General features: G+C 45.1%; 1 protein-coding gene across 6 annotated transcripts in view; it reads right to left on the reverse strand.

Moving 5' to 3' along the window:
* prkag3a (protein kinase, AMP-activated, gamma 3a non-catalytic subunit) overlaps positions 1–12,995 on the reverse strand; it is a 62,191-nt gene that overhangs the window by 15,030 nt on the left and 34,166 nt on the right. For all 6 annotated transcript variants that reach the window (XM_060828257.1, XM_060828259.1, XM_060828255.1 and 3 more), the window contains 2 exons: positions 7,077–7,242; positions 4,421–4,458 (listed from right to left, as the gene is read on the reverse strand). In XM_060828257.1, coding sequence (XP_060684240.1) covers positions 4,421–4,458; positions 7,077–7,242 — 204 coding nt within the window. The remainder of the gene's footprint in view (positions 1–4,420; positions 4,459–7,076; positions 7,243–12,995) is intronic.

Below are 12,995 nucleotides of genomic sequence, written 5' to 3' on the forward strand. Positions count from 1 at the left end.
CAAATTGATGTGGTGTATATGGATTTCAGCAAGGTGTTCAATAAGGTTCCCCACAGTAGGCTATTATACAGAAAGTGGAGGAATGGGATTATGGGAGACATAGCAGTTTGGATCAGTAATTGGCTTGCTGAAAGAAAACTGAGGGTTGTAGTTGATGGAACATGTTCTTCTTGGTGTCCTGTTACTAGCGGCGTACCGCAAGGGTTGGTGTTGAGTCCACTGCTGTTCATCATTTTTATAAATGACCTGGATGAGGGCTTAGAAGGGTGGGTTAGTAAATTTGCAGACGACACTAAGGCCAGTGCAGTTGTGGATAGTGACGAAGGATGTAGTAGATTGTAGAGAGACATAGATAAGATGCAGAGCTGGGCTGAAAGGTGGCAAATGGAGTTTAATGTGGACAAGTGTGAGGTGATTCACTTTGCATGGAGTAATCGGAATGCAAAGTACTGGGTTAATGGTAGGATTCTTGGGAGTGCAGATGAGCAGAGAGATCTCGGTGTCCATGTACACAGATCCCTGAAAGTTGCCACCCAGATTGACAGGGTTGTTAAGAAGGCATTCAGTGTTTTGGCCTTTATTAATAGAGGGATTGAATTCTGGAACCAGGGGGTTTTGCTGCAGCTGTACAAAGGTCTGGTATGGCCACACTTGGAGCATTGTGTACAGTTCTGGTCACTGCATTATAAGAAGGATGTGGAAGCTTTGAAAAGGGTGCAGAGGAGATTTACTAGGATGTTGCCTGGTATGGAGGGAAGGTCTTACGAGGAAAGGCTGAGGGCCTTGAGGCTGTTCTCGTTAGAGAGAAGAAGGCTGAGAGGTGACTTAATAGATACATACAAGATAATCAGAGGGTTAGATAGGGTGGACAGGGAGAGCCTTTTTCCAAGTATAGGGACGGCAAACCTGAGGGGACGCAACTTTAAAGTGAGTGGAGATAGGTATAAGACAGATGTCAGAGGTAGTTTCTTTACTCAGAGAGTATTAAGGGTATGGAATGCTTTGCCTGCATCGGTAGTAGATTTGCCAAGTTTAAGTGCATTTAAGTCGTCATTGGACAAGCATATGGACATACATGGAATAGTGTAGGTGGGAGGGGCTTCAGATTAGTATGACAGGACGGCGCAACATCGAGGGCAGAAGGGCCTGTACTGCGCTGTAATGTCCTATGTTCATGTATTTACTTCCATCCAATAGCTTTGCAACCAAAGGTAGCTTCTATTGACACTAATCTGCTCACAGCAAAATCCCACAAACCATAATAAATTAATCACCAGATTACATTTTTTTTTAAATGATTTTCTGTTTGGTTGAGGGTTAAATGTTACCTGGGAGAATTTTGTGCTGTCGTCAAATCTTTGCAAAGCTTGCCTTGAGAGGACAGATGAGGTCTCAGTTGAACATCTTACTTAAAAGACAGTTTTGAGGGATCTATGGACATGGACCCCAAGATCCCTCTGTTCCTCCACACTGCCAAGAATCATGCATTCAACCCTGTACTCTGCATTCAAATTCGACCTTCCAAAGTGAATAACTTCACCCTTTTCCAGATTGAACTCTATCTGCCCACTGATCAACCTAATTCTGTATTCTGGAAATGTCTCATTGCAACCTACAACAGCCCTCCGTACTATCCACAACTCCACCAACCTTTGTGTCATTGGCAAACTTACTAACCCATTCTTCCACTTCCTCATCCAAGTTGTTTATAAAAAACACAAAGAGCAGAGGTCCCAGAACCGATCCCTGCAGGACACCACTGGTCACTGGGCTCCAGGCTGAATACCTTTCATCTACCACCACCCTCTGTCTTCTATGGGCCAGCCAATTCTGCATCCAGACAGCCAGATTTCCCTGCATTTCATGCCTCCTGACTTTCTGAATGAGCCGACCTTATCGAACACCTTGCTAAGATCCATGTACACCACGTCCACTGCTCTACCTTCATCAACGTGTTTTGTCACATCCTCAAAGAATTCCATACGGTTGTGAGGCACAACCTGCCCCTCACAAAGCCATGTTGACTATCTCTAATCAAACTATAATTTTCCAAGTAATCATAAATCCTATCTCTCAGAATCCTTTCCAATACTTTGCCACCACTGACATAAGACTGACTGGTTTGTAATTCCAAGGATTATCTCTATTCCCTTTCTTTGCCACCCTCCAATCATCTGGCACTACTCTAGTGGACAGTGAGGATGCAAAGATCATCGCAAAGGCACAGTAATCTCTTCCTTCACTTCCTGTAGCAACCGAGGGTATAATTTATCAAGCCCAGGGGATTTATCTATCCTTATGCTTTTCAAAATATTCAGCACATCTTCCTTCCTAACATCAACCTGTTCGAGCATATCAGTCTCTTTCACGCTATCCTCAGAAATGTCATGGTCCTTCTCAGTACTGAATACTGAAGACAAGTATTCATTAAGGACTTCCCCTACTTCCTCCAACTCCAGGCATACACTCCCTCCACCATCCCTGATCAGCCCTACCCTCACTCTAGCCATCCTTTTGTTCCTCACGTAAGTGTAGAACGCTTTAGGATTTTCCTTAATGCGAGTTTTGAGAAGATTTGTAGGTCAGGGCGAGATTCGGGATGTAGGTTTGCTCGCTGAGCTGGAAGGTTCATTTCCAGAAGTTTTTTCACCATACTAGATAACATCTTCAGTGGACCTCTGGGCAAAGCACTGTTGATAATTCCTGCTTTCTATTTATACTTCTGGGTTTCTTTGTGGTGGTGATATGATTTCCTGTGGTGACACCATTTCCGGTGGTGATGTCACTTCCTGTTCATTTTGTCAGGGAGTGATAGATGGGGTCTAACTCGACGTGTTTGTTGATATAGTTCTGGTTGGAATGCCATACTTCAGTGGCACAAACCTGTCCAGCACTATCAGCAAGTGCTCCCTAAACAACCTCCACATTTCTGTCATACATTTCCCTGAGAACATCTGTTCCCAATTTAGGAGCCCCAGTTACTGCCTAATAGCATTGTAATTCCCCCTCCCCCAATTAAGTACCTTCTCATACTGTCTGCTCTCCTATCCCTTCCCATGAATATAATAAAGGATAGTCAATTGTGATCACTCTCACTGAAATACTGTACCACCGAGGTCTGACACCTGGCCTGGACCGTTGCCAAGTGCCAAATGAAATATGGCCTCCCTTTAGTCTGTCTATCTACATATTGCATCAGGAACTCTTCCTGAGCACACCTGACAAAAACTGCTTCATCCAAACTATTTGAACTAAGGACGTTCCAATCAATATTAGGGAAGTTAAAGTCACCCATGATAACAACCCTGCTATTTCTAACCTTTCCAAAATCTGCCTCCCAATTTGTTTCTCCATATTTCTGTTGCTACGAAAACTCACAGTAAAGTGACTGCTCCTTTTCTCTTTCTGACTTCCATCCATACTGACTTTGTAGACAAACCCTCCTCGATAACCTCCCTTTCTGCAGCTGTGATACTATCCCTGATGAGCATTGCCACTCCTCCACCTCTTTTACCTGCTCCCCAATTCCTTTTGAAACATCTAAACCCTGGAACATCCAACAACATTCCTGCCCCTGAGATATCCAAGTCTCTGTAATGGCCACAACATCATTGTTCCTAGTACTAATCCATGCTCTGAGTTTGTCACCCTTATTCCTGATACTTCTTGCGTAAGATAGACACACTTCAACCCATCAAACTGAATGCACCTTCGCCCAGTCAAGTGCCCATCCCTCCTCACAGACTCTTTGCACGCTGTATCTGGCTGCTCACTACCTACTCCATTCTCTGATCCATAGCTCAGGTTCCCACCTACCTACCAATCTATTTTAAACTCTTCCGAAGAGCTCTAGTAAACCTCCTGCTCAGGATATTGGTGCCCCTCCTGTTCAGATGCAACCCACCCTTCTTGTTCAGGTCCCACCTTCCCCAGAAGGTATCCCAGTGGTCCATCCTACTCCAGTCCTACAACATTTTCATCCTCACTTACATTTCTTTAAGGGCTCTCTCTCATATTTTATTGCTCCTGTGAAGCACCCTAGGATGTCTTATTATGTTAAAGCCATCATTGAGTACATTTAAGACTGAGATAGATAGGTTCTTGAGTATCAAGGGGATCAAGGGTTATGGGGAGAAAGCGGGAGAATGGGGTTGAGAAACTTATCAGTTTCTCAGAGCAGACATGAGGGCTGAATGGCCTAATTTCTGCTCCTGTGTCTTATGGCTGTATATAAATGCAGGTTATTGTTGTTATAGAAATGGGCCAACAATCACTAAAAGCTGCTTGGATAGCAGGAAGGTTCATTTCGGCCACAGTCTGCAATTCAAGCTGTGAGCACAAGACAGGCTCCAGATTCCTAATTACTGTACTATCAAACCTAACAAGTGTGGACCTTACAGTTGAGATCTCCAGTACTTACTATAGCATCAAATCGTGAATAGAGATTCACAACTTTACCTGGAATAGAAGGAAAAGGCAATCAGCAAGTGATCACTGTTCTATAAACTCATGAAAGCAGTGTCATGACAACAGATCATAACCCTGAATTACTTAGAGGTTTTGAACTTCTTAAAAAAAAAGACATATATGCCAAAAGATGATTGAGGATGGTTGCTGTCTAAAATCCCTCTATGGATTTCAGAGAAACATTATGGAATATCACACTTAATGAGTATGAAAGGATCTTCCATAGATAGAAGAAAGTCCCTACAGTGTGGAAATAGGCTAATCATCCCAACGAGTCCAGACTGACCCTCTCACCCAGACCCACCTCTGTAACCCTGGATAAGGCACCTAACCTCCACATCTCTGAATGCAATAGGCAATTTAGCATGGCCAATCCACCTTTAGAGTGTGGGAGGAAACTGGAGCACCTGGTAGAAACCCACACAGACACAGAGAGAACGTACAAACTCCACATAGACAGTCACCCAAGGCTGGAATTGAACCCAGGTCCTCTGGCACTGTGAGGCAGCGGTGCTAACCACTGAACCACCATGCCAACAGCAATAGCCCAAATGGAGAGATACATTCAACAAACCAAACAGGGGTCTCCTGTGGACTCTGTCCCAGGCTGTTGACATGATGGAAAGGCAGAAAGACATGCTTGAGTTTTAATCTTCCAGCAAAATACAAGGAAGCAAGTTAAAATAAACAATTATAAACCCTGGTCTCCGGGCACAGGTGTGCTACAGAGCAGACATGCTCGTGTGTTATCTTTTGATTAAAGTTCTACTGCGTTAGAGTGCTCCATTGAGAGGCACAGCTGAGAACATACTCTGGACACCCCTGCATGTGCAGCGAAAAAGAAATAAAAAATAGAAATTGCTGGAAAAGCTCAGCGGGTCTGGAGGGGGTGCAGAGGAGGTTCATCAGGTTGATTCCGGAGTTGAGAGAGTTGGCTTAAGAGGAGAGACTGAGTAGATTGGGATTATACTCATTGGAATTTAGAAGAATGAGGGGGGGATCTTATAGAAACATATAAAATTCTGAACGGAATAGATAAGATAGAGCAGGGAGGTTGTTTACACTGGCAGATCAAACTAGAACTGGGGGCATAGTCTCAAAATACGAGGGAGCAGGTTTAGGACTGAGTTGAGGAGGAACTTCTTCATCCAAAAGGCTGTGAATCTGAGGAATTCCTGGCCCAGTGAAGCAGTTAAGGCTACCTAGCTGAATGTTTTTAAGGCAAAGATGGATAGATTTTTGAACAATAAAGGAATTAAGGATTACAGTAAGTGGAGCTAAGTCAACAAAAAGATCAGCCAGGTCTTGTTGATGGGCTAGATGGCCTGCTTCTGATCCTATTTCTTATGTTTTTATGTTTTTATATGGTTCCTACCTCAGAGACACAGATTTTAAAGTCCTGGTAGCATTAATTTATAGGTATCCCAAGTTGCTGGTGTTAAAAAAACTTGAGCTGTTTTAAAATGAATTGCATTCATAAAGGATCTTTTATGACTCCAAGTGATTCCAAAATACTTGAGAGCTGTCATCAATTTTATAATACTGGAAATGCTAATTTGCAAGCAGCAAACATCCACAAATGACCAGCTGTGACTTTTTTCAGTGATATGGTTGAGGAATACTTTTGGCTTGGACCCTGGAAAAAAATGGCCCCTCTCCATGATTCTTCAAGGTAGTGCCTGTGAGATGTTGCACTTCCACCTATCAGAGTAGACAAATGAATTTATATCTCATCCCAAACATGACACATCTGGCAGTGCAGTACTTCCTCAGTACCACGCTGGGAGATCAGCTTGGACACTACTCAAGACTTGAGTGGGACTCGAACCCATGACATTCTAACTCAACCATTCAACTCAACTGAGGATCCATTGCATTTTGAGGCTGAATGGTTTGCAAGGCATTGAAAGCAGTCATTCAGGTTAAATCCCCTCTAAATTCAACAGGTAAGCCATCTCGATTCTGTCTGTCCAATTATAGTCATAAAGTTGTATAGCATGGAAACAGACCCTTCATGCTGACCAGATATCCTAAATTAATCTAGTCCCATTTGTCAGCACTTGGCCCATATCCCTCTAAACCCTTCCTATTCATCTACCCATCTAGATGCCTTTTAAATGTTGTAATTGTACCAGCCTCCATCACTTTCTCTGGCAGCTCATTCCATACACTCAATACCCTTTGCATGAAAAAGTTACCCATTAGGTCCCTTCTATATCGTTTCCCTCTCACTCTAAACCTATATCATCTCATTTTAGACTCCCCCACCCCAGGGAAAAGACCTTGTTTATTCACCCTATCCGTGCCCCTCATGATTGTATAAACCTCTATAAGGTCACCCCTCAGCCTCTCTCGCTCCAGGGAAAACAGCCCCAGCCTGTTCAGCCTCTCCCTATAGCTTAAACATTCCAACTCTGGCAACATCTTTGTAAAGCTTTTCCTCATTCTAAGGAAGGGTCACATTAACTCTGATTTCTCTCCACAGATGCTGGTGGACCTGCTGAGATTTTCCAGCAATTCCTGTTTCATTTCTGCTCTCTGTGGTTTGTCCAGGGTAATTATTTATTTACATCCTGTTAACTCGCATCTTGTACCTTCCTCTTACTTACCCAACTTGTTCACCACCGGCAAAGCAGACACTCTTCTTGCCACAAAGATCCCAAGTGCTTCATAAACCGATGACGTCTCCTCTATCACGGCTACATCTTTGTAGGTCCCAATCGCAAGCTCCTCTAGCGTCTTCTTCATAAAGCTTGGCTTGGGCAGCTTTGAGGCCTGAAAGGAAATGGAATTGCTCAGTGAGATCAACGAAATGGATTTTGTCAGAAAAAATTTAAAAATGCGATTAGATGGAATACCTCGCAGTGACACAGACCGCAAGGATGTGATTTCAATTCCTGGTCTGGGCTGATGGATCTCAGTCACGGTTTGAGAGATTGATGTAATCAAGATAACTCAAGGGATTTTCATATAAATCATCGTGCAAATTTGAGCTCATTTAAACTCTGCTGCCTGGATGCCAACTCACACCAAACCTCGGTCGCCCTTAACCCTATGCCTGATTGGTTCCCAATCTGACAATGCTTCAGTTTAAAAATTCTCATCCTTATTTACAAACCATCATTTCCAATTCCAAAACTCTGCAAGATCTTTGTCCTCTCTCTAGTCTGGTGTTCTTACCAATTCCCAGTTTCAATTCTTCCATCATTGGCAGCAGTGTTTTCACCTGTTTGTCAGTTGAGGCTACGAATGAAGGTACAGCTGTCCTCTGGTAACTCTTATTTAAGGCAAAGTTCCATTGTTATTTAAGTGATTTATGCTGTAAATAAAGTATAACATTGATGTGCATTACTCCTGCATTATGTTTCTATTACTTAGTGTGTGTTTTACATAGAACAGTACAGCACAGTACAGGCCCTTCGGCCCTTGTGCCCTCCATTCTGCAACATTTCTCACAACCATGTCCACAGATCCCTCAAAGTTGCCACCCAGGTTGATAGGTTTGTTAAGGAGGCGTGTGGTCTGTTAGCTTTCATGAGTAGGGGGATTAAGTTTAAGAGTCGTGAGGTTATGCTGCAGCTTTATAGAATCCCGGTTAGAGCACACCTGGAATATTGCGTTCAGTTCTTGTCGCCTCATTACAGGAAAGCTATGGAAGCATTAGAGAGGCTGTAAAGGAGATTGACCAGGATGCTGTTTGGACTGGAGGGCATGTCTTATGAGGGAAGGTTGAGAGAGCTGGGGTTTTTTCTCATTGGAGTGAAGAGGGATGAGAGGTGACTTGATAGAGGTGTGCAAGAGGAGCAGGAAAATCGACATTTTGGGCAAAAGCCCTGATGAAGGGCGATTTTCCTGCTCCTCGGATGCCGCCTGACCTGCTGTGCTTTTCCAGCACCGCACTAATCTAGACTCTGATTTCCAGCATCTGCAGTCCTCACTTCTGCCTAGAGGTGTACAAGATATTGAGAGGCATAGATTAAGTGGATAGCTAAAGGCTTTTTCCATGGTGGAAATGTCTATCACAAGGGGGCACAATTTTAAGGTGATTGGAGGAAGGTTTAGGGGAGATATCAGAGGTAGGTTCTTTACGCAGAGAGTGGTGGGTTCATAGAATGCACTGCCAGCGGGGGTAGTAGAGTCAGATACATTAGGGACACTTAAGCAACTCTTGGATAGGCGCATGGATGATAGTACAATGAAGGGTATGTAGGTTAGTTTGATCTTAGAGTAGGATAGAAGGCCAGCACAACATTGAGGGCCGAAGGGCCTGGACTGTGCTGTACTGTTCTATGTTCTATGTTCTAACCTCCCCACTCTCTCCTTCCTCCTATAAAACACTGCTTAGAACGAGCGAGCACTACAGCAGGCGAGGGAAGCAGAGGTAGATAGATATTTGGTAAGCAAGGGAAGTGAAAGGTTATTAAGGGATAGACAAGAATATGGATTGAAGTTACAATCAAATAAACCATGATCATAATAAATGGCAGAGAAGACATGAGGAGCTGAAAGGCCTCCGTCTGCTCACTGTTGGTATTTGTATAAACCCTATCTCTTTGGATTAGATTAGATTAAACTCCCTACAGTGTGGAAACAGGCCCTTCAGCCCAACAAGTCCACACTGACTCTTTGAAGAGTAACCCACCCTGACCCATTTCCCTCTGACTAATGCACCTAAAACTATGGGCAATTTAACATAGCCAATTCACCTGACCTGCACTGACAGAGAATACTTGCTGACACAGAGATGGGCTCAAGTGTGTATACTTCAACACAAGGAGTATCAGAAATAAGGTGGGTGAACTTAAGGCATGGATTGGTACTTGGGACTACGGTGTGGCCAAGACAGAAACATGGATAGAAGAGGGACAGGAATGGTTGTTGGAGGTTCCTGGTTACAGATGTTTCAGTAAGATTAGGGAGGGTGGTAAAAAAGGAGGGGGTGGCATTGCTAATTAGGAATGGAAGAACAGCTGCAGAAAGGCAGTTCGAGGGGATCTGCCTTTGGAGGTAGTATGGGCTGAAGTCAGAAATAGGAAAGGAGCAGTCACCTTGTTGGGTGTTTACTATAGGCCCCCCAATAACAGCAGAAATGTGGAGAAACAGATTGGGAAACAGATTTTGGAAAGGTGCAGAAGTCACAGGGTAGTAGTCATGGGCGATTTCAACTTCCCAAATATTGATTGGAAGCTTTTTAGATCAAGTAGATTGGACGGGGCGGTGTTTGTGCAGTGTGTCCAGGAAGCTTTTCTAACTCAGTAGTGGGAGACTGTGTATTGAGTCGGAAGAGATAGGAGAGGTCTTGAATGAGTACTTTTCTTCAGTATTTACAAATGAGAGGGACTGAATTGCTGAAGAGGAGAGTATGAAACGGACTGGTAAGCTAGAGGAGATACTTGTTAGGAAGGAAGATGTTTGGGCATTTTGAAAAACTTGAGGATAGACAAGTCCCCCGGGCCTGACGGGATATATCCTAGGATTATGTGGGAAGCCAGAGAGGAAATTGCAGAGCCGTTGGCAATGATCTTTTCGTCTTCACTGTCAACGGGGGTGGTACCAGGGGACTGGAGAGTAGCGAATGTTGTGCCCCTGTTCAAAAAACGGAATAGGGATAACCCTGGGAATTACAGGCCAGTTAGTCTTACTTCGGTGGTAGGCAAAGTAATGGAAAGGGTACTGAGGGATAGGATTTATGAGTATCTGGAAACACACTGCTTGATTAGGGACAGCCAGCACAGATTTGTGAGGGGTAGGTCTTGCCTTACAAGTCTTATTGAATTCTTTGAGGAGGTGACCAAGCATGTGGATGAGGGTAGAGCAGTGGATGTAGTGTACATGGATTTTAGTAAGGTATTTGATAAGGTTCCCCATGGTAGGCTTATGCGGAAAGTCAGGAGGCATGGGATAGTGGGAAGTTGGATAGAGAACCGGTCGAAGTCAGAGAGTGGTGGTAGATGGTAAATATTCAGCCTGGAGCCCAGTTACAAGTGGAGTTCCACAGGGATCAGTTCTGGGTCCTCTGCTGTTTGTAATTTTTACTAATGACTTGGAAGAGAGAGTCGAAGGGTGGGTCAGTAAATTTGCAGACGATACGAAGATTGGTGGAGTTGTGGATAGTGAGGAGGGCTGTTGTCGGCTGCAAAGGGACTTAGATATGATGCAGAGCTGGGCTGAGGAGTGGCAGATGGAGTTCAACCCTGTCAAGTGTGAGGTTGTCCATTTTGGAAGGACAAATAAGAATGTGGAATACAGGGTTAACGGTAGGGTTCTTAGTAAGGTGGAGGAGCAGAGGGATCTTGGGGTCTATGTTCATAGCTCTTTGAAAGTTGCCACTCAAGAGCTTGTAAGAAGGCCTATGGTGTATTAGTGTTCATTAGCAGAGGGATTGAATTCAAGAGTCGCGAGGTGATGTTGCAGCTATATAGGACCTTGGTAAGGCCACATTTAGAGTACTGTGTGCAGTTCTGGTCGCCTCATTTTAGGAAAGATGTGGAAGCTTTGGAGAGGGTGCAGAGGAGATTTACCAGGATATTGCCTGGAATGGAGAATAGGTCGTACGAGGATAGGTTGAGAGTGATAGGCCTTTTCTCATTGGAACGGAGAAGGATGAGGGGTGACTTGATCGAGGTTTATAAGATGATATGGGGAATAGATAGAGTCGACAGTCAGAGACGTTTTCCCCAGGTACAACAGAGTGTTACAAGGGGACATAAATTTAAGGTGAAGGGTGGAAGGTATAGGGGGGATATCAGGGGTAGGTTCTTTACCCAGAGAGTGGTGGGGGCATGGAATGCGCTGCCTGTGGGAGTGGCAGAGTCAGAATCATTGGTGACCTTTAAGCGGCAATTGGATAGGTATGGGGATAGATGCTTAAGCTAGGACAAATGTTCGGCACAACATTGTGGGCCGAAGGGCCTGTTCTGTGCTGTATTGTTCTATGTTCTATATTCTATGCACATCTTTGGACTGTAGGAGGAAACTCATGCAGATACAGGGAGAATGTGCAAACTCCACACAGACAGTCTGACTGGGCATTGTGTCATTATCTCTTTATGTGGTTGAGTGTCAAATTTGTTTCATAATATTCTCACAGAGTGCTTTGGCTTTGGGACGTTTTATTACAATAAAGGTGTTTGATGACATTGTATACCTGGAAGTTATGATAGTTGTTATAAACTATTTTAATTGGTGAGTCAGTATATTCAGTGGGATGGCAGTGCTGTAGTGGTAACGTCACTGAGTTAGTAATCCTGAGTGGAGCCCTGTCCCTCCAATCGCCACCAGGACAGAACCCCACTGGTCCTCATCTACCACCCCACCAACCTCCATATACATCATATCATCCATTGTCATTTCCGCCACCTCCAAATGGACCCCACCACCAGGGATATATTTCCCTCCTCTCCCCTATCAGCGTTCAGAAAAGACCACTCCCTCCGTGACTCCCTTGTCAGGTCCACACCCCCCAGGTATAAACAATGACTGCAGATGCTGGAAACCAGATTCTGGATCAGTGGTGCTGGAAGAGCGCAGCAGTTCAAGGCAGCATCCAAAGTGCAGCGAAATCTACGTTTCGGGCAAAAAACCTTCATTAGGAATAAAGGCAGTGAGCCTGAAGCGTGGAGAGATAAGCTAGGGGAGGGTGGGGGTGCGGAGAAAGTAGCATAAAGTACAATGGGTGAGTGGGGGAGGGGATGAAGGTGATAGGTCAGGGAGGAGACGGTGAAGTGGATAGGTGGAAAAGGAGCTAGGCAGGTAGGACACGTCCGGACAAGTCATGGGGACAATGTTGAGCTGGAAGTTTGGAACTAGGGTGAGGTGGGGGAAGGGGAAATGAGGAAACTGTTGAAGTCCACATTGATGCCCTGGGGTTGAAGTGTTCCGAGGCGGAAGATGAGGCGTTCTTCCTCCAGGCGTCTGGTGGTGAGGGAGCGGCGGTGAAGGAGGCCCAGGACCTCCATGTCCTCGGCAGAGTGGGAGGGGGAGTTGAAATGTTGGGCCACGGGGCGGTGTGGTTGATTGGTGCAGGTGTCCCAGAGATGTTCCTTAAAGCGCTTTGCTAGGAGGCGCCCAGTCTCCCCAATGTAGAGGAGACTGCATCGGGAGCAACGGATACAATAAATGATATTAGTGGATGTGGAAGGCTCCTTTAGGGCCTTGGATAGAGATGAGGGAGGAGGTGTGGGCACAGGTTTTACAGTTCCTGCGGTGGCAGGGGAAAGTGCCAGGATGGGAGGGTGGGTTGTAAGGGAGCGTGGACCTGACCAGGTAGTCACGGAGGGAACAGTCTTTGCTGAAGGCGGAAAGGGATGGGGAGGGAAATATATCCCTGGTGGAGGGGTCTTTTTGGAGGTGGCGGAAATGTCGGCAGATGACACCCCCCACCAACCCAACCTCCACTCCCAGCACCTTCCTCTGCAACCACAAGAAATGCAAAACTTGTGCCCACACCTCCCCCCTCACTTCCCTCCAAAGGCCCAAGGGATCCTTCCATATCCGCCACAAATTCACCCGCACCTCCACACACATCA

This window comes from Hemiscyllium ocellatum, chromosome 7 (genome assembly GCF_020745735.1).
Source record: "Hemiscyllium ocellatum isolate sHemOce1 chromosome 7, sHemOce1.pat.X.cur, whole genome shotgun sequence".
NCBI lineage: Eukaryota > Metazoa > Chordata > Chondrichthyes > Orectolobiformes > Hemiscylliidae > Hemiscyllium > Hemiscyllium ocellatum.